At 48.2% G+C, this 22460-nt stretch overlaps 1 protein-coding gene across 1 annotated transcript in view; it reads right to left on the reverse strand.

Moving 5' to 3' along the window:
* Positions 1 to 56: 56 nt before the first annotated feature.
* CRACR2A (calcium release activated channel regulator 2A) overlaps positions 57 to 22460 on the reverse strand; it is a 77737-nt gene continuing 55333 nt past the window's right edge. The window contains exons 12-18 of the mRNA XM_054719716.1: positions 21817 to 21949; positions 16517 to 16598; positions 16289 to 16403; positions 5298 to 5399; positions 3014 to 3090; positions 414 to 1013; positions 57 to 116 (exon numbers count right to left, since the gene is read on the reverse strand). Coding sequence (XP_054575691.1) covers positions 929 to 1013; positions 3014 to 3090; positions 5298 to 5399; positions 16289 to 16403; positions 16517 to 16598; positions 21817 to 21949 — 594 coding nt within the window. The 3' untranslated portion in view covers positions 57 to 116; positions 414 to 928. The remainder of the gene's footprint in view (positions 117 to 413; positions 1014 to 3013; positions 3091 to 5297; positions 5400 to 16288; positions 16404 to 16516; positions 16599 to 21816; positions 21950 to 22460) is intronic.

Here is a 22460-nt window from a genome sequence, read left to right on the forward strand (position 1 = left end):
TATTTTGAGAAACATTTAGAAAATGGCTTTACAGGGCTATCGTTTATTTATACCCTCCAGAAATGGTCGCTCTGTTTAGCAGCAGATGGGTTTCCCCCCTGGTTTTCTTTCCATCTCTGAAAGTGAAGCAGGAAGTAAGCCACTCCCTAGCCCCAGGCACACATTTATCACCCCCAGTCCATGGGAGTCCTGGCTGTGGGGCCAGGGGGGGCGGGGTGAGGAGAAAGGGCTGGGGGTTCTTTGTAAGGCACTGTTCTTGAGAACCCGTGGGGCAAATACCATTGGCCAGTGGCCGCTCAGAGAGGCTGGGCCCTGAAGCCTGGGAAGGAGCAGGACTCCTGGGGGTGGAGGATGTGGGGTGGGGAATAGGATGTGGGTGCCCAGGTTTGCTCCCCTCAACACCACACAGGCACCTCGAGGTCCATGAAGCATATGCCAAGAGTGTCCCATTGGCATCCAGAGAACAGGAGCCAAAGCCAGACCAGCCACCCTGGCATTCATTGCCCAAGTGCTGTATCTGTGGCCTGCAGGAAGCAGCAAGTCGGCCCTGCACAGTTACCATGGCAACGGCATTCTGAGGCTCTTAAAGGCAAGGGGTGGGGGGAAGAAGGGAGGTGGAGAAGGCACGTGGTGGCTTCTCTGGGAAAGCCCATCTGTTTCTTTCCCCAGGAAGCCAAGCTGGAGGTGGGGGGAGGGCGGGAAAGGAATGGGCATCTGGGATCTAGAGAAAGACGGAAGAGGAAAGACTAAGGTTCTCCAAGAGCAGCTCTCCTGAGAGGAGGTGCTCCCCTTTCTTTGGGGAAGGCAAGTCCCTGTCAAGGACAAAGGTCTGGGCTGGCTGTGGTGGGAGCACCTGTGCAGGAGGCACGTGCAGGATTCAGGTGGGCCCTGTGAGCCAGGCCTGGGGGGAGAGGCCGGGGAGTGCCTTTCAGCCACAGCAGGGTTTTTTCTTGGCAGGGCGGGCAACCTGAATGGTGTCCTCCCTCACTGTGTCTTCTTGCTCCTTGAGGATCCTGGGAGGAGGGAAGGGATAGCATCACTAGTGGGTAGCTGCTAGGCCCTTGGGTTACAGACCCTCTGGGTAACACTGAGGGACCGCAACCTCACCAGAGCATCAGAGAGAGTATTCCTAGTCTCCCCCTGTGGAGTACAGGTACATGAATATAATTTGTAAAGCCAGATTTCTGTCACTAGTGAGCCTTCCCACCTCCTCCAGGAAGCCTCGCCTGACCCTCCAGGTGGTGTAGTGCGACACAGCTCTCTGACCCTTCTGTTCAAACCCCGTCGCTCCCTCAGCACTGAAGGAGCTGCTGAGAGCAGAGACTACCTTTTGTCTCTGCATTTCTGCAGCCCATCACAGTTCCCGGAACACACAGAGGCTCGGAAAATATATTTCTTAGTTATTAACTCTATGGAAGGGCTGTCCCATGTGGCCACAACTCCAGATTAAATGTGGGAAATGAAGGATTAAAAACAGTGTTAAGTATCTTATCCCTCTTTATACTGTCAAAGTGCTTTCACCTTCAGCACCTGTTTTCATTCTCACAACAGCCTGGGAGTGGGCAGGGAAGATATGACTGATGTTCCTGCGTTAGGGGCAAAGCGCAGAGGCAGGGTGACTTGCTCTGAGAATCAGTGCAGAGAAAAGCCTACTTTCCCCATGGTCTTCCATCACTCTACAGCCTCGCCAAGGCATGGAAGTTGTTCTGGGCTCTTAATTACTCACATAAAAATGTGTTTAGATGCCCCAGAATGAATGCTGAGCACAGATGAGTACTATTAGGTATTTGTTAGCTGGTGCATGGATGGAATGAAATAAATGCCTGGATAGATAAAGGAGTGAATGTTCAAGTATGGAAAATAGGGCTCTGTGTGTTGTGGCGTTTTCTTAATTTTGATGTAGGCAGAGGTTTATGGAAGCGTCTTCCCATGGGACCAGCCCTTGGAATGCCATCACCTTGGGTGCCTCTGGTCTCCCATCACAGCCCTTCTCTCCTGGGCTCCCCCTCCCCCTCCCTAGGAGCCCTAACCCCTCCTTGCTCCCAGCTGGCTGGCAAGGAATCCCTGCTAAGACTTGAGCCAGCTTAGTGGGACCTAAGATAAGACCTTTCCCATGATCATTTGCATTTAAAAAGAGGACACAGACAACAGTGTGGTGATGGGTTGCGGGGAGGTAGGGGGGTGGCTAACGAGGGCATGCAAAATGGGGGACATCTATAATAGTGTTAGCAATAAAAATAAAAATAAAGACTGCCTGGGGGAAAGGCAGCCTTTAAGAGAGAAGATTGCAGACCCAGTGGCAGGCAGGGAGGCTTCCTTCTTGGCCTTTGTGGTTTCAGAGGCTGTCCCTGACCCTGGAACCGCCCCCCCACCTTCCCCTCATTCCCCCACCCCCACCCCTCCCCCACCCCCTGGCCCAGGCCACCAGCCCATTTGCCCAGAGGCGCAGGCAGACAGAAAACGGACCAGAGGTCTATGGGAGGTGGGGGATGATGGTGAATGCAATGAAGTTGGGGGTGGGAGGCAGGGGGTGGTGGTGAATGTAGTGAGCTTGGGGTGGAAGGTGTGTGTGGGGGGGGTGAGTGCAGTGAGGGCGCAGATGGGGAGTGGGGTGGTGAGGGCAGTGAGAGCACAGGTGGGAAGTGGGGTGGTGAGTGCAATGAGGTAGCAGGTGGGGAGTGGGGTGGTGGGGAGTGCAGTGAGGTCACAGGTGGGGGCATGGGGAGGTGGTGAGTGCAGTGAGGGCACAGGTGGGGGCATGGGGAGGTGGTGAGTGCAGTGAGGGCACAGGTGGGGAGTGGGGTGGGGAGTGCAGTGAGGGCACAGGTGGAGGCATGGGGCGGGGGTGGGGTGGGGGGGGGTGAGTGCAGTGGTCCCTGTCAGACCCGCAAAGGATGGGAGGCAGGGGGTGGTGGTGAATGTAGTGAGCTTGGGGTGGAAGGTGTGTGTGTGGGGGGTGAGTGCAGTGAGGGAGCTCACATCATCCCATCCTATCCACGGAGCTGTACTCTACCTGGCCAAATGGAGCAGGGACTCTTTGGTGTTGTGACCAGAATAGGCACTGCATTCATAGAAGATCAGATTGTTCTCCTAGAATTATGAAAACAGAGGGAATAAAAGGAGGGGAGCTGGAGGGAACTATGGGGGTAGGGGAGAGCACCCTGTCTGCATCTACCCACACCCCTGCTTCCTCTCCCCTTGAATTCCTCCACCCCTGGAGATTTCTGTCTTCTCAGGCAAGTTCTGTAACCATCTCCCAGGTGAGCTGTAACAACTGTAAAGCAACAAAACCATAAGCTGCCTTAGTGCTTCACACTCCCTCTAATTACGCTCGGGTAGGGCATGTACTCACTTCCTTTTCACACCAGCCTATGATGCAGGCAAAGACTCAGAGGCCAGGATAGGCAACATTCTTCCCACTTTATGGGCAGGAAGACTGAGGCTAGAGAAGATATGTGGCCTGCCTGCTCCAGCCCTGTCTTTAGTTAATGGCAGGGCTCCCAGCAGCATCCTTTTCCCAGGACGAAGGCATGCCATGGCCTAGGGGCAGATGTCACTGAGGGCTCCCATAGGAATGCTCCTTCCCACAGTTAATTAGCACTCCAGCGGTGGCTGTCAGCGCTGGTGCACGGACAGCTGTCCATCCCTTCACAGGCAGAGGCTGGGCTGCACGCACAGCGGGCCCTTGGCCAAGGCTCATCATTTTCCATTTATCACTCCCATTTATAGCTGTCCTGCTTCCTTACGACAGTGCTAATGGCACTGAGCCCTGGAGGCTGATGTCCTGTGGGATGCAGGCAGTTGAGTGAGGACACTTCTTTTGTGGCTGCAGATCAAACGGCTGTGCAAATGCTTGTTTCCAATTCAGCTTTCCTGCTGCACACCCCACAGACCCAGCTCTGTCCTCCACCCTCTTCACCCCTGCCCTCCCACCTCAGTCAGACCCTGACTCCTGGTCAGTCTGTGAAGAATGAAGGTTTCAGGGGGGTGAGGGTGGGCTGGCGGGGGGGGGGGGGGGGCAGTGTGCATAGGACCTGAAATTGGAAGACACAGTTTGTCTTCCAGCTTCAAGTGTAGACTCCACCACTGAGGACCTGTGCGATACTTTGAATAAATCACTTAATATCTCTGAGCCTCAGTTCTTGTTTCACTGACAAAAAAGAAAGAAGAAAATGGGATGATAAAAATATAGATCTGCAGTCCCTTAATCAAAATCCTTGGATCCAGATGTATTTTGGAATCCAGAAACTTTGAGTTTCAGAAAAATAATGCATGTATACACGATATTGCATAGTACCCTCAGTGGGTCTGGGACAGCATCCTGTAACCAAGCATATTAATATGTCTTCAGTGAAACATTTGAATATTCATTCAGAGTGTGGCACACAGAGACCATAAATAGCTGCATGTCAGTTCTGGTCAGATGCTTCTGCCAGATGAAATCAAAACCGCTTTTTGTTTTCAGAGCTTTTGGGGTTTTGGACTTGAGGGTGAGGGACTGTGGATGTAGCTGTTCGGTGGCACTCCACAGGACCATCTGCCAGGCCCGTCTTCCTTCTTTTTTTCCTTAGATCTTACCATCAGTGCTCGTTTTCCCAGCCTCTGAGCCGCGAGCCTCTGTTTAGATGGAGCACACTAAAATGATGAGTCCTTGGCCGGACAGCACCCTGTCTTTCCGGACACACAGTGCCCTGACAACCACGCTGAGGGCTGGAGCAGCCCAGGGAGAGCACTGCGCGTTTTGCTGCCTGATTTCCGTCAAGCCTTGTCGGTTCTGGGCCTGGGCAAGCGGGCCGCTGCTTGTTTTATGGCAGGCCATCCCGTGCGTGCCCTGCGTTTGTCTCGAGGCCACAGCTTTGAGGCTCCATCTGACAGACAGGATGCACTCTCTGCAGAGCTGTCCAAAGAAGGACCAGCCTCGCCGTGAGTGAGTGTTTCATCCCGGGAGGCGGTCAAGTGGAAACACAGATGATGGGATTTGAGCATCAGATAGGGACTAAATTAGCCAACTTCTCACTATCTAAGAATTTCTAATTCTGAGTTCTGAGGGGAAGAATTTGGGAAAATTCCCCATACCTTAGTCATCCCTGGCCAACTCCCACTTACAGTCTGAGGCTCCCATGGAAAGTTCCACACGCATAGGAGCTGGCTGCTCCCACGATGCCAGGACACCTATCTTGCCCACTCACTTCCTTCCCAGGGGGCTTCCAGGGAAGGCTCCCCCCAAGGCTCTGGGGCACATGCCCAACTGCCTTGAATGCCACCCTGTCCATGGAGATGGGAATGCCTGCTCTTACCTTAGCGAGCTGTTCTCCAAGGCCCCGGGGAACTTCCCGCTCTTTCTCATTGTCAATTTTATTGCCCAGCAGAAGTACAGGAATACAGTCCCCCACAGCTTCCTGCGGAACAGACATCCCCCACTCAGAGAAGCACCCACAAGGAGAACCAGAGGGCAGGCTTAGAATGCTGGATGGAGAGGCACATCCGGCTGCGAACGCCCTCCTGCTGCAATAGGCCAGGTGACAACAGAGTCATCCTGACAGCTGAGACCCCCCTTCTGTGGCAGCCTCAGTTCACAAGGCTTCTGCCAGGTGCCTGATGCCCACCTTTGGGTGACTCTGGGTATCTCCAGTCCCTGTCAGTGCAGTGACCTCCCCCTCGCCACTCTCCTTGGATGCTGGACAGAACACACAGACCCCCTGGATGTGCTGGAATGAGTATCAGGATGAGGGTACATTTGAACGATGTGTCCTTCTCCGGGGCTCACAGCACCCCGAGGGCATTCCTACATGACCAGACTTAGTCTTAACAAGAATGAACCAAAGGAATTAATGCAATGTGGTTTGGGGCTGTTGTAGGGGTTGCTGGGTTAGAAGTGGCATCTCCAGGCATCTCATATCAGGCACATAAGCTCCCTGAGGGTTGGGTCCAAATCTGATTCATGCTATTAGGTCCATAGTGCCGGGAAAATGACTGTTATGTGCCTCATAGAGTTCACCACGTGGGACTGCAGAGCCTTGTCATTGGGGACTCTTGTTCTGAAGGAAGCCCTGCGTGGGAAGAACTGTGTGGCCATAGCAACTGCACCTCTTGGGCCAGAAGTGACAGGTTTATTCAAGGGGTCAACCTTGTTTACGCCTCCTGCGGCTGCGGCAGGCCAGCAGGGCCTGTGCACCCAGAGTCCCTGTGCCACGGCGTCCTCCCTGTGAAATGGGTGCACTGTCCGTCCCTCTCCTAAGGGCAAAGGGCCCAGGCCTCACAGCTATTTAGAAAGGACATAGGGTAATGTTCACATTTAAACAGGTTGTTATTTTTACTTGTGAGATATTTAATTAGGGGCTTTTGATCATAATTTGGTAGAGAATAGTTATTCATTGTAGCTAAATGTCTTACTAAAGAGAGAGGGCTGTGGGATAAAAAGCTAACAGTTATAGTTTTGCCAATAATTCAGCTATTTTATGTTGCCATTTCAAATAAATGTCCAAAGCTCATCCAATAGGTACACCTATTTTAAGTTTAAATGCAATTACATTTGAAATTAAGCCTCAATGATTCCTTAAACTATACATTCAATTTTATTGCAGATCAGTCAGGAAAAAATTTATTAAATGAAAATTTTGAGGCTCAGAGAGTCCAAGAGAACATTTGACATCAAAGTCACTGAGTTATGAGGACCCTTTAGTATATGGGCCCACAATTCTCTAATATTTTACTCTAAATTCTGATTTCCAACAAACTCTCTGCTATTTAGTGTCTTATTAACTAGAACTCTCTAAAAGCAGTATTCCACATATCCATGGTAAGATGGTAAATAATGTTGGTAATAGTGACTCAAAGGCACAAGATCTTACATTATCTTCTGACCCATCAACATAGATTCAATTATGTGCACCGTAGTTGATGTGTTAAGTGGATTGCATTTAATAATTTGCAAGTGAAAACCCCACTTTTGGCATATAAAGAATGCTGTGTCGATTACCCCCATTCTCTGACTGTGCTGTGCCACTGAAACTTGGGCAAAGAGTTTTATACAGAAAAGGAAGAAAAGAGGAGGAAGGCAGGAGATGGGCCAAAAGGCTTGCTGCTTGGAGCACAGGAGAGATATTTGTAGATTTATGTGTGAGGAATGACTAAGGCTTGTGGGATTTCTTGACATGGAAACTCTGAAAATATGAGCATCAGACTTGAAATCCCAGGGCAGGAATCTAACCCAATCTGGCATGAATGGTGGCCTCAGTTTCCTCCCTTTTAAAGGGCATGCTGGGTACTGAAGGAGGGGATCGGATGAGGTAGGACATAGTCCTAAGCCTGACATCTGAGCCCTGTGCTCCACACACAGCAGTGTGCCTTTTGGGAAAAGAAGGGGCAGTCTTCTGTTTAAAAGAAATTCCTGGATATAAACACAGAAGAGCTTAGAAGGAGCAGAAAGTCCCCATCTGGAGCTGTGGCTTCTGCTCTTTGCATTGTCCCTCTTACACAGACACTCTGGACAACTCACTTCCCCTCCAGGGGCCCTGGCCTGCCACTGATAAAGGAGAATTCGGTTTCTCTCCAAAGATGTGGCAAAAATAAGTGAGACCACACATAACACTGGAGAGTGTGCTACCGTGGGCAGCCAGTGGACGTCACTCCAGACCCAAGTCAGTCTCTGACACAGGGCCACCCACGAGGAGGGGTTGGGGCTGGGGTGGGTGTCTCATGGCCCTCTCTCACTTTAACCTCTGCCTAAACTCCACCTTTTTTGTACACATAACTAGGTTTTCAGCCTATATATCGCTTGCCACAATTATCCACCTGATGAAGCAACACTTCCTTTTAAAAGTCCAAAGCTCACCTCTTCTGCAGAACAAGTCTTACCTCCCCCAACCTCTGCTGATGTTTCTACAGATGTTGGTAAAGTCCCATAGGCCTGCCAGGCCAGACAGAAGGAACTGAAGCCCCTTAGCCGCGCACACACTCTGTAGGAGACCTGGCTCTGCTGTCCTGTGGGGCCCGCCCCAATCGCTCCTCTCTGCTCCTCTCTTCTCTCTTCTCTGAGCTGTGAAATAGGTCTTGAGAGCTGGTTTCCCTCCTCTGACTTAGATACAGAAGCCTCTCTACACCTCCAATCACTTTAGTTGCCTTTCTGTGAACTTGAGCTTGTTGGAAGACAGACTAGTTGGAATTCAAAAGATTATGCATCTCTGATTTTAAATAACAAGGGCTGTCAATTTGGAGCAGAGGACTGACATTCAGCTCCGAATGTGCAGCTGTTGGGTTTGGTTGGTTGTAGTGTGTGTGTGTGTGTGTGTGTGTGTGTGTGTGTGTACATCCATTTGCTGAGAGGCAAGAAAAGCACTTAACTGGGAGGGTGCTGCTATCTCTCTGGAGCCAGAACAAAAATTTCTCAGCACATTAAAGCCTTCAGTTATGCTAAGAAAAAAATGACTGTAAAATTATATCTTGGGGGTTTCCATATTTATCCACCCCCTGGACTATGAGTCAAAACAAGATTTATTTGTGTAGTTCGTTTAAACTGCCAGCGCTTCAAGCTCAGCTTGAAATGTGGGGAACAAATCTGCTATTTTTTGCTCTGTGTTGCACATTGTCACCAATGACAAAGATCACAGAATGAGAATTAGCCAACAGTCCACAAAAGGAGAGGAAAGTGGGCCTGACCCCTTTCTGCTGAAGAACTAATGGTTCTGCTTTGAGACTAGAGCTGGCAGGACTGAAAAAGAAGTGAGCACCTCTTCCTCAGAAGCAGATTTCAACCAGGGGCCATGTGATGAGAGAGAAGCATAACGCAGTGGCAAAGCCCTAGATTTCAGTTCTGGCTGTGCTGTCCCCCAGGCCGGGGGTGCCTTTGGACAAGTCACTTCCTCTCTGGATGTCAGGATTTCTCATCTCTAAAACAAGAGGCTGCATTGAATTAATTTCCCCCGTTTTTTTTTTCCAGCTCAAAGACACTGGTCTTGAAGGCTTAATGATATCAGTCATATTCCATTTCCTTGACTTATAGATTAACAATATAGTGCTCTAGAATGACAAAAGGATCCAAAAGTAGAAGTTCAACATGCAGACACTAGGACCAAAAATCTGGGTTTGGGGAAATACCAGCCCCCTCCCAGGCTCATTCTAAATCCTATTTTCTCTGTTTAATGATACGGGCCCCAAAGCCTTCAGATGTCTGGTGTGTCCCATGGTCTAAATGTGGGGCCCTTACAGATCAACCAGTTTCTTGTTCAGATTGGACTGGTTAAGCCAGTCCCAGCAGCAGAGATGAGAAGGAGGTAGGGAGGGTTGGGAATGCTGAGTTGGCAGGAATGACTAACTGCTTTGATTTCCTGTAAGGTGTGTAGGAAATGTAAAAGGGCAGGAGTATCAGCACAGAACAGAGTGTGTCTGGGCCCGGCGTGGGCCTCTACTGCAGAAGGCCTGCGGGCAGGGTTAAGCTTTCCAGGTGGGGAAGATGAGGGAGGGTGGGGAAAAAGAACAGTCACAGGGGCAGGATGCTCCCACCTCACAAAGCAAGGTGCTTCTCTGAGCCAGAGGATTTTGGTTCCCTCTGGGCTGGAAGGATCCTCTAGGGTCCCGCTGATGCACGCACACTTCTGACCCATCCTGTGGCTCCCAGAGAGTCAAATGTCATACTTTGTAGAATGTAGGGGCCAGGAGGGACCTTTCAGAGACTCTGATTCCTTCCTTCATTGTGTGACTGGCCACAGTTTCATGGCCAGAAATGGCCGAGCTGGGATGGTAAGACCTTCCTTTTCAGGGAACTCCATACCTCCCCTGAGAGTCTGTTCCAACCACAGAACCTCTTCCAAGACTAAGTCTTTGCTATGTATAATCTGGGGTAATTTTAGCCCTTTATTCTTGTGCTGCTTTTCAGGTTGTGGGAGGAAGGGGCATTGAGAACAGCTGGCTAGCATTCACTTAATAATATGGCTTTAGAACCTGCAGCCTGTTCTTAAAGCTCCCCTCCACCCTCCCTTCCCCAGGTGAGGGAGTAGGCAGCATGCTTGGAGCTCCATGGAAAAATAAGGTGCTCCACAAATATAAAGTACTTGTTATCTTCAGTTCCCCTCCAATCAAATTAGGTGTCAAGTTTTAATCTATCGCCTGACACCTCTGATTGCTGGTTGCCATGGCAGAATGAGTTAGCTTTTCAAGAATCTTGAGAATTATCACATTTATGATGCCGCTGCGCCACACCTTCACCATGCCGTCTGCCATCTGACACAGCCTTCTGCCCTTGCTCTCAAAACCCTGGGCCACCCAGCTGGGTGCCTCATACTGAGTCCTCAGGAGTACCTCATGGGTGCTGGACATGTGGGAGAAGCTCAGAAAATTCTCATTGAAGGGCATGGACATCTTTAAATAAGATTCAGACTCTAAATTTTAGAGGCTTGCTTCTCAAAGTGTGGTCCCTAGACCAGCAGCATCAACCTCTTCTGAGCACGTGTTAGAAATGCAGCATCTCAGGCCCCGCCCAGACCTGCTGAGTCAGATTCCACATCTTAACAAGATGTCCAGGACACTCCTAGGCCTATTAGAGTTTGAGAAGCACTTGGCAGGCTGGGAACCATGGAGGCTGAGAATCACTTGGGAAGGTGTTATCTATTTATTTTTACATTTCCAGGCCCTGAATCAGTCTATCTGGGAGAGAAGGCCCTGACATCTGTTTTGTTTGATAGCTCCACAGGTGATCCTGATGTTCATCTAGGTTTTGGGATAGTCATTGAGAGCTTAACTGTATCTTTTGCTAATTTTAAAAAAGGATAACTCAAACTACAAATTATACAAAAAGGCCCATCCACACACAGATAATTCTGAATTAACCATATACAGAACTGCCATCTTAGCTTGGCTTCCTGAGCCCATAGAGGCACCAGGGCTCCATGGGGGACTCCTGCTGGGCCCATGCGGACAATGCTTTCAGTCCCACCCCATAAGGAACAGCGCATGGCATAGTTTTTCTGAAGAATGACTGAACTCATGCTTCAAGCTGTGATGATGCCCTCTGATATTTCTTCACCTCTACCACCAGCACCAAATTCAACCTGATCTTCTACCTCTCCTGCTAAGTCACAGGCTCTCTGTGCAAAACAGGAGACTTGGTAACTACACCTTCCTAATGATGGCAGAGAGGGAAGTTCCATAAATTTGACTCCATTTATCCCTATTAATCCCAGACTACTGGTATTTAAAATTCCTCTCCCCAGCTTTAGTATATATCAAAAGATAGATATTTAGGGACAATTAAATGTCTGTGGCTGGGATATATATGACAAACTCACAGCTAACATCATACTCAATGATGAAAAGCCAAAACCTTTCTCTTTAAGATCAGTTACAAGACAAAAATGTCTATTTTCACCATTCTTATGCAACATAGTATTAGAAGTCCTAGCCACAGCAATCAGACAAGAAAAAGAAATAAAAGGCATACAAATTGTAAAGGAAGAAGTTAAGCTGTCATTATTTAAAGATGATATGATACCATACCTAGAGAACTCTAAAGATTATACAAAAAAACTATTAAAACTAATAAATAAATTCAGTAAAATAGCAGGATACAAGATTAATATTCAAAAACTGATTCATTTTTATACACCAATAATGAATGATCAGAAGTAGAAATTAAGAAAATCCCATTTATAGTATAATTGCATCAAATAGAATAAAATACCTAGGAATAAATTTAACCATGAAGGTAAAAGACCTATACTCAGAAAATTATGAGATAATGAAGAAAGAAATAAAAGAAGATACAAATAAATGGAAGCATATACCATGCTTATGAACAGAAAGAACTAACATTGTTAAAATGTCCATACTACCCAAAGCAAGCTACTGATTTAATGTAATCACTATCAAAATACCAATGGCATATTTCACTGAACTAGAACAAATAATCCTAAAATTTATATAGAACCACAAAAGACCCTGAATAGCCAAAGCAATCTTGGGAAAGGAGAACATAGATGGAAGTATCATGCTATCTGATTTCAAATTATACTACAGGTTACAGTAATCAAAACAGCATGGTATGGGCACAAAAACAGACAAAGAGCAATGGAACAAAATAGAAAGCCCAGAAATAAATCCACAGCTATATGGTCAATTAATCTATGACAAAGGAGGCAAGAATATACAATGGGGTAAAGGCAGTCTCTTCAATAACTGGTGTTGAGAAAACTGGATAGAGATACATGCAAAAGAATGAAAATATTTTCTTACAAGAATAAACTCAAAATGGATTGAAAACTTAAATGTAAGACTGAAACCATAAAAATCCCAGAAGAAAACATAGAAAATAAACTGTCTGACATTAATCTTAGCAATATTTTTTTGGATATGTCTCCTTGGGCAAGGGAAACAAAAGAAAAAATAAACAAATGGGACTACATAAAAATAAAAAGTTTGTATTCAGTAAAGGAAACCATCAACAAAACAAAAAGACAAACTACTGGATGGGTGAAGATATTAGCCAATGATACATCTGATAAGGGGTTAATATCCAAAATTTATAAGGAACTTATACAACTTCACACACACACACACACACACACACACACAAACACACACACACAACAAAAAAAAAAAACAACAACAACAACACAAACAATCCAGTTAAAAAATGGGCAGAGGACCTGAATAGACATTTCTCCCAAGAGGACACGCAGATGGCCAATACACAAAAGAAAAGATCCTCAATGTCACTAATTATCAAGGAAATGCAAATTAAAACCACAATGAACTATCACCTCACACCTGTCAGAATGGCAATCATCAATAAATCAATAAACAACAAGCATTGGTGAGGATGTGAAGAAAAGGAAACCCCTGTGCACGGTTGGTGGGCATGCAGACTGGTGCAGCCACTGTGGAAAACAGTATGGAGGGTCCGTAAAAAATTAAAAATGGAACTTCCTTATGACCCCAATGTTTCAACTTCAGGTATATATCCAAAGAAACCCAAAACACTAATTCAAAAGAATATATGCACCCCAATGTTCATTGCAGTATTATTTATAACTAGAGGCCCGGTGCACAACAATTGTGCACGGGAGGTGGGGGCGTCCCTCAGCCAGGCCTTCACCCTTTCGCAGACTGGGAGCCCTCGGGAAATGTCCAACTGACGGAGTGGGCCTAAGCCGGCAGTCAGATATCCTTAGGCAGTCAGATATCCTTAGCGCTGCTGTGGAGGTGGGAGAGGCTCCTGCCACCGCTGCTGCGCTGTGCTCTTTAGCCTTGAGCTCAGCTTCTGGCTGAGCGGGGCTCCCCCTGTGAGAGTGCACTGACCACCAGGGGGCAGCTCCTGTGTTGAGCGTCTGCCCCCTGGTGGTCAGTGCGCATCATAGCGACCAGTCATTCCACCATTTTGCATATTACCCTTTTATTATATAGGATAGCCAAGATATGGAAGCAACCTTAGTGTCCATCAAGAGATAAATGGATAAAGAAGATGTGGTACATATATACATGGAATATTACTCAGACATAAAAAAAAATGCAATCCTGCCATTTGAGACAACATGAATGGGCCTAAAGGGTATTATGCTAAGTGAAATAAGTCAGACAGCAAAAGACAAATACCATATGATTTCACTTATATGTGGAATCTAAAGAACAACATAAACAAACAATACAGAAACAGAAACAGACTAAAGATACAGAGAACAGACTATGTGTGGTGGTAGGTGGGTACTAGACTTATTGGGATGATCACTTTTTAAGGTATATAAATGTCTAATCACTATGTTTTACACCTGAAACTAATACAATATTGTATGTAAACTGTACTTGGAAAACTAAAATATATAAAAAAAATATTTGTGGCTAGAAAAGGAATGGTTGACCTTCCCCTCCCCCCACCAAAAAAAAAAAAAAAAAAAACCCAAAAAACAGTTATGGCCTCAATTTCTTTCTTTTTTTTTTAAAAAAAAATTCTTACCTGAGGATATGTTTCTTATTGATTTTTAGAGAGAGGAAGGGAGAGAGAGAGGAATATCTATGTGAGAGATAATAGTGATCAGTTGTCTCCCATACTCGCACCAACTTGGGATTGAACCCAAAACCTGGGTATATGCCCTGACCAGGAACCGAACCCACAACCTTTTGGTGTATGAGACAATGATCCAACCGACTGAGCCACCTGACAAAGGCATATCCTCAGCCTCTTAGTTTGAGAATGAGATGGCTGTCTTAGACTAGTGATTTTCTAAGGGAAACCCTCTTACATAGCAAAATTGTACCTGCACCTCCAATATACCAAACTGCACCTCCAATATACCAAACTGAAAGAACTAGAGTGGCTCTGACTGAGAGAGGGGACGAGGGGCCCAGAACTGTGATGTTATACCTTTCCATGCTCTGCCTCTGTCCCTGGGAGTGTCACTCTGATTCTAGGGTTCCACCAAAGAAAGTTTGAAAACCACTGTATCAAGTAAGCACTAAAGTCTCTGGTGCTTAACTTCAATGAGGAAGATAAATCACTGGCGCTGTCAAAGAAAAGTCAGTTCTGAAATCCCAAAGTTCAAACAGGATCCACTTCCAGATGACCCATGCCATTTGCTTCCATTAATAGCTTGGTGTAGAGCCATTCATTACATTTCAAAATGTACATTTTCTCAATTATAACTGTCTTTAGGCTCAATAATTTTGAGAAATAATTTGTATCAAGCAAATTTCTGAGAAACCCAAGAATCTGACTTCCATTCTTATTCTTTATTTTGGGGGAAATGAGAAGGATGGGGATTAAGAGTAGAGAAAGGAGCCCTGCCCAGTGGGGCTCAGTTGGTTGGGCATTATCCCATGCACCAAAAGGTTTCCGGTTCAATTCCTCGTCAAGGTACAATACCCAGGTTGCAGAATTGAGCCCCAGTAGGGGTGTGCAGGAGGCAGTCGATCGATGTCTCCCTCTCATATTGTTCTCTCTCTCTCTCTCTCTCTCTCTCTCTCTCTCTCTCTCTCTCTCTCTTTCTATCTATCTATCTCTCTCTCTCCCTTTCTTTCTCTCTTAGAAAAATAAAGAATAAATAAATAAATAAAAGAGTAGAGAAAGAAGCGGCACAGCTAGTCCAAACTGTAAGAGCAACAGAGTTTGGTGGGAGGAATCATAGATATTAGGGCCAAAGGATGAAGAAATGAACAACTCCAGGATTCTGATTGCACAACGATATAGCATCCATTCAGGCATCCAATGTGGGTTGAGCAGTAGTTCTGTGGGGACCCCTGCAAGAGGCAGTTTCAGTTCCCAGGAGGCACAGAGTGCATGCAGCACAGACCCGAGCTGGGAACTATGTCCTTTACAGCAGTGTGTCAGTGTGGGAAGTAGGTAAGGGGTCCATGGAAGGTCTAATGGGCTTGAATAGAGGTTGAACATAAGCTCCGTGAGGACAGGGACATTGCTTCATCTACCTGCTGCTTTAATTCCCAGATCCTAGGAGAGTGGCTGGCAGTGTTTTGAACAAATAAATGAACAATGCATGAATTCTGCTGGTGGAAGGAAATGGGATACCCTACCTGATTGCTTTGTAAATGAATCAGCAAGGCCCTATTAAAAGAAGTTAAGTGGCTTGCCCACTCTGCCATTGGCCTTGAAAAGTTTGCATTTAAGTAGTAAAGGAAGAGCATGCAGGTGGTCAGGAAGTTAAAAGGGACATATTGCAAGTATAAGTCAAGAGATAGTGTCTCAGGGATAATCTAGAATTCAAATAAGAGTGCTGTTGCTTGTGGGCCCCACCTAGGGTGACTTTGGGGTGAGCCTGGGGCCCTCACAGTGTGGGTCAACCTCCCCTCATGTGAAGGGTTGTGACAGAGGCCCCAAAACACTGGGTGGTATCACTTTGGGCTGGGCACAGCTGAGCCCATTGGAGCTAGAAAATGCAGGGGGTTGAGGAGGCGGTGGTGAGAATGGGGGAACAGCACAGTTGTAACTCAGTTTAAACACCCATTTCTCAGGGACACCTTCCTTGACATTGTACTCTGTGCTCCTCCTCTAATCCTGTCCTACTCACTTACAGCTCTTACTGAAATCATAATGATACAATTATTGGTGTAATCTTTATTTTTTATGTCCCATGGGAGCAGGGACTGTATCTGTCTTGGTCACTTTAGAGTCCCCAGTAGCTAGCTTGGTACTGGCCACTTGGGTAAACAAATGCATGAATCGGTTTGCTCCTGGAGAAGGTGGGTCCTGATCAGGTTTTGAAAGAGCAGAGGAACAGTCAGGAGATGGGCAGAGAAGAGAGAAAAGCAAGAGGCCCGCATAGTGCTCCTAGGATGGTCACCAGCTCACCTCCACGCTGCTCAGCCACTGCCGGACCGACAGGAAGGACTGTTTGGCTGTGAGGTCATACATGACGATGACACCATCGGCCTTTCTGAAGAACTGCTGGGTGATACAACGATACCTGCCATCAAAGGGCCACAGGTCAGGGGAGCACAGCCCTCCCTTGCAGCCCAGACCTTTGGCCCCACTGGGGGTAATGGAGGAGGCAGTGTTACATCAGGGACGGCTCCTCACCTCTCCTGCCCAGCCGTGTCCCACAGCTGCAGCGCCACCTGGGAGTCACCCACACGTACCATCTTCACACGGTAATCGATGCCTGCAAGATGGATCAGGCCTGTTACTTCCAAATAAGAACATGATGCCCCAATATGTCTGGAATCACGTCAGGTCAAGGATGACAGCTCCTGGGAGGCGATGTGGGGAAATGGACAGAGCACTGGACAGGGAGGTGTAGGGCCTGATTCTATCTCTGCTACTTATTATCAAATCACTTAACCGCTCTGAACTGCAGGCTCCTCCCTGTAATGTAATCCATACCCTCCTTAGGGAGACTACAGGTTCAAATGAGATCACATATGTAAAAGCAATATGCCAATGCAAAGACATTGTTATATTCATGAATTTACTTTCTCACCGCAAAGATAGAGGAGGAGGAAAGACTGTCTTTAAATTTCTTCCTCCCTTTCCCCTTCCTTCCCCTCTTCCTCCCTTCCTTTTTCCTTCCCTCCCTCCCTTCCTTTCTCCCTAAAATCATTTTCAAAATTCCCCTAATAAAGTTCAAATATCCCTGGGTATGGATCATACTTTCAGACTTCCATCAGCCACTGCAAATGTATGTGACAGAGCCAGAAGAGGAACAGGGGGAGCAGGAGGATGGGAAGGGGTGGCAGGTGGAGGGAGGGCTACAAGAGAAGAGGATGGGGGAGGGAATCAAAGGCAGCATTCACCCTTGAGATGGCATCAGAGCTCCTAATCCCAGCCACTGGGCCACTCACAATGGTCTCTCTGACGTTGCAATCCCACTTGAAGTCATGGACCACAGAGAGAGGGAGCAAGCTCAGGTACACGCATTCTGAGCCCACAGAACCCCTCAGAAGTTCCTTGATAACAGACATTCCTCTCTCTACATCATTTAAGAATGTTCACAAATGCTTAATGAGGTTCAAAAAGTCTTTCCCTCTTAAGGTATCAAATCTTGGAAAACGAGGGCATCCCCTACCACCTCCAAAAGGGCCCAGCTTCTGAGGTCCTCACCCTGGAGGGCTAAGGGAGGGACAGCAATAGCAGCTTGCACTGGAAAAGACAGAAGTGACAAAACAGACAACGAAGAGGCAGTCAATGGAAAAGGTCATCCCAGCCACTGTCCCCAGGCAAAGGCCAGTGCATTACGGGCCCATGAGTGGAGGAGAGGCGGGAGAGTCATCACCCCTAGAAAGATTCCAGAGGCCCTGTACTTCACAGATGAGGGCAGAGGGAGCAGTACATTTCCCAGGTAGAGAAAAGAGTGATTTGACCCATTGGTAGAATGCTTGATATTTCTAACTTTCATATGCTGTCTCTCCATCATCACAGTGCTCCCCCTGTGACATCATCTGAGTTAACTGTACACATACTTATACACATACATACACATGCACACAGATATGTATATGCATACCACCCCCACCCACCACACCAATGAGAGATAAAGAAACAAGAATCCAGTGATGGCATGCATCGCCCAAGCTCATCAGTTGCAGTGTGTTGCAAACCCAGCTCTGAGGTTCATTCTTCTTTTTACACCAGTTTCCTGGGCACAGAGACGCTTGGCAGCTTCATTTCACCTGGAAAGTCCAGGGCTTCCATCCAAATGAATTACAACTGGCTGGGAGCTGAATCCAGAGTGAGCTTTCTTCTAGGTTAAAAGTGGAAGTGTTTCCCCAGTGTGTACTCTAGGAGACTGAAGGGGCTGCCTACTTTCTGGCAACAACTCAGGAGAATGCCAGCACTGTCAACACACTTTCAGGGCCTGAAACCAGCCAGCCTAAGGTGGGAAGCCTGAGGACCGAGCCGCCTTCTTGGTGGAAAGAAAGGCTTGAAGGCAGGGGGGCAGCCAGGTCTCAGCTCTTTATGATTGTGCTCTACCTCACTGGCTGATTGCTTTGCTGGAGGACAGGATGCTTATCTTGCAGAGAGTGAGGTGGACCAAGAAATGCTGGGAAAAAACAAGTTCTGTGCTGTGGTGAGCTTGGTCAGAGTCCCTGCCAGGTACTGGTGCTTCTCTCTGCAGCCTCAGACAGGCCGGCCCAGGAAGCAGATAAGTCCAGGGGAGGGAGAGGCAAGGGAAAGTAGAGACACAAGGATTCAAGTCCAACAGAAGAGGCAACACAATAACATGGGACCAGAGGGCCTGAACTACACTGACTTCTAAGACCATTACCAGTTCTAATACCCCAGGAGCCAGGCGACCATGTTGTGTTCCTGTCTCATGCCTGCCTTTGACCAGCTATGTGATCATGATGACATTACTTCATCTCATTTTGGGGGAGTTTCACTGTCCTCACCTGTAAATTGAGGTGTGATGGAGGGTGTGGATGGGATAAGTTGGTGCTCAGGATCTGTTCAGCTGTAGCATTCAATGAACACATGGAGGTGACCTCCAACTTGCAACCTAACTGGTTCCTGAATGACGGCTGGAAATCAGGAGCCTCTGTGACCATGAAGTGTGTTGTGTTGTGGGATGGTAATGAGTTAGAGCTGGTTGATGGACTCCAGAAAGGGTGACAAGACAGGACCAAGCTGTCATTTAGAGCAAGACAGACGTGGGAATGGGAGTATCTGCAAGTTATCATGGAGAGTATCTGCAAGTTATCATGGAGACAACTAGGAATTTCTTTGTAGAGATGGGGAGTGGGATAGAAACCCAACTGGTGGCCAAGAAAGAGCAGAGTGCATTCTGTTGGGAAAAGCAGGGGCGGTGACTCAATGTGGGGCAGTAAAAAAACACTGGACTCGGGGTCCTGAGTTCTCGGGAGCTTTAGCCTCTAATAATCAGTCTTCTCATTTACAAAATGAACTCCAATGTTCTAAAAGACCATCCTTTGACACCCACAGGACCCAAACACCTGTTTGTGAAGGAATCATGTGGTGCTAAAGTGGTACAGGCAGGTGCTCAAGTCACACTGTTGTACTGTAGAACTTACATTATGCACAAGCCAGGAGTCGAGTACCAGTCATGTTCCCTTGAGGCAGTGGGAAGCCAGGAAGTCCCCTTTGATGATGGAGGTGAGCTTTAAGGGGCTGCTGAGTCCCTGTTTGTACTGTGTTCATGGTTCAGGGGCTGCTGCCCTGGACAGATGGTTGGCTAGAGCTCCAATCTAGGGTTGGACCGCTTTGGCCCTCCAGGGGCAAGACGCTGTGGCTCTTCTGTCCCTTTACAGGAGCATTTGTCAGGTGGCTTCTATGACTGTACTGTACTACTGACAGGTGCACCAGAGCAAGGCCTGCTGTGTAGCTGAGACACTAATTTGAGCCGCAGTTCCTGCACCTAACTTGTAGGTGTTTCCATAATTGGCCCCCTGGGAAGTGCAAATTAGTCTGGTTTTCTCTTTTTAGAGACTTCCATCTTAGGGACACCAGTTGGAAATGTAAATGGACCCTGATTCCCTGATTTCAACAGGAGAGGCACCTAAATGCTTGGAATCTGTCCTCCTGCCTCTCATGTCTGTGCTTGAGCCATGGCTTGTGGGGGCCCACCCCACTGATGATCTCCCAGGAATTCAGGTCCACCTCCTCAGCCATTGCTCCCTGTGTCACCATGCTCGGTGCGCCTGGCTCACTCCCAGCCACTTTTCTCCAGGGCGGACAAGGCCAGACTCTTCTGGGATGGGTTCACAGCTCTGCTCTTCTCCCCTTCAGGGTCCCAATCCTTCATCTTGAGGTGCTCTCAGTTTTGGGGTGAAATGGAGCAGAAGGGAGGGACAGGAGGATATTCCAGATGTGAAAACACCACAGGAACAGGCCCAGCAGGAAGAATGGCACCCTGAAGCATGTGGGAGGAGACCCATCTGTAGAGGAAATTGGAAGAAGGGCCAGTTCAGGATGAGAGGAAGAACATGGAGTCTCCCCAGTCAGGACTCTGGGGCAGAAAAGTTTTGTCTTGTGGGGCCAGCTGTCAGACACCCAAAGGTAAAAGATGGCCTGGAAGCAGTGTTGTGTGACCCAGTTCATTTCCCTCATTTTTCAGATGAGAAAAACTGAAGCCCAAAGAGGGAACATGTCCCCCTGGAGTCACATAACTGGTTAGTGGCAGAGCAGAGACAAAGAGCCAGGAAAGTGTCTTTGAAACCCATGGGGTGCTGAGCACACACAACTCAAGGTTACTAGGGACGCTGTGGAATGGAACAGAAGGGGTGCGGGGGCAGAGGGGAGGCCAGTATCTGCACCAACCAGCTGATGGGAATGTGGACAAGCCTCCCTCTCTGGGCCTCAGTTTCCTGATCTGTCCATTGGGCTGATAACAACACTTGCCTCCCAGGGTTGTACGAAGGTAGAGTGAAATGATGAATATGAAAGCCCATGGTAAATATTCAGATATATCCATATATTTTCAAATATAGTTGACTTATCAGTGTGGTTAAATGGTATGCAGTAGGCACTCAGTGGACTTATTTTTTGTTTGGGTGATTCAACTTGGTAAAAGCTAAAAAGGTCAAGATGCCTGTGGTCTCACCACATATTCCAATGCAATGAGCAACTTTGGGGAAGGGAGAAAGTCCTCCATCTAAATAAAATATCACACAGGAGCGGGAGCACATTAAGCCATGATCATCCACTAATAGCTGCGCCTAACAGGCTTCTCCAGTGAACTCCAGCTGCCACCCAGCAGGCCCAGGAGGCAGGATGGGTAACGTCGTCTCATCTTTTGGGTAAAAGAGCATCTAGAGCTTTGCCCTCCATCCCTCCTATTCTCTCTCTCTCTGTCTCTCTCTCTCTCTCTCTCTGTGTCTCTCTCTGTGTCTGTCTGTCTCTCTCTCTCTCTCTCTCTCTCTCTCTCTCTCTCTCTCTCACACACACACACACACACACACACATACACACACACACACTGAGAGGGGCAGGGCATGGAAGCAGCTGACTTATGGCGGGGGGAGGGGTTGTGGTGGCAGGAGCGGGGGAGGGGGAAAGGGAGTAAGCCCCAGCAGGAACATGAAGATTCCGGGCCCTGCTGAAAGTGGGAAGAAACAATAAGAGAGAGACAGGCTCAGAGGGGGTAAAAGGGCCGAAGTCCATCTTTCGCAACTTCAGTTCTACCCAGGCTGGACATGGGAAGCTTTCGGTGGTCTTGTCCCACTGGAAGTGAGCTTAGCAGCTATCTCTCTGCAGGAACGGACTGCACCTGTCGCTCAGCCTCACTGTGGAGCAGGCAGACCAGGCCTCCCCTCCCTGAGGGCCCACAGCTGCTCCCACTGAGCTCCAAGTCCCTCCCTCGGCCCCCTTCTCACAACCTCCCCTTCCCAGAGGCGGCGGGACCCAGTTTAGGGGCGAGAACTTACCCACAGTGGCTGTCATGCCCGGGGAGAACCGGTCATCACAGAATCTCCTCAGGAAGGATGTCTTCCCTACGGCAGAGTTGCCCACAAACACAATCTTGAAGAGCCGGTCTGGGGTGGAGAGGGCGCCTTCCTCCTGTGGACGGCGGACAGTCTGGGTGCTAGCCCTGCTCCTGCCACCACCTGCCCTTCTCCCATCCCTATGGTGTGCAGGGGACAGTGGGGACCTGGCCTCCACACTGGCACCAGGAGACCGCCCAGCCACAGATGCAGGTAGCTTTGGGCTCAGGGCATCAGCAAGGGGAAGAGGGACATTCATTCAACCAGCACCTGTAGTCTGCCTACTATGATGCAGGGATGAGGAGGAGGCCTGGCTTGTGGTGGAAAGAAGGGGACAGGCGTGTAAACAGACAATCTCAGCACAATGTTCCAAGTGCTCGGAGAGCAGGGAGGAGAGCCAGGATCCACCCAGCAGACACCCTGAGCTGGGCTTAAAGCAGAGGCAGGGGTGGTGAAAGGGGGGATAAGGAGATAGAAAGGGAGGAGGGGAGATAGAAAAAAGACATCTTTGTCACAGGGCCAGAGACAGCCCAGGCTGGGGTAGGGCTCTTGCTTCTGCCCTTTCATTGAAAGCCTGGACTGACGGG

The sequence above is a fragment of the Eptesicus fuscus genome, chromosome 7 (assembly GCF_027574615.1).
Source record: "Eptesicus fuscus isolate TK198812 chromosome 7, DD_ASM_mEF_20220401, whole genome shotgun sequence".
NCBI lineage: Eukaryota > Metazoa > Chordata > Mammalia > Chiroptera > Vespertilionidae > Eptesicus > Eptesicus fuscus.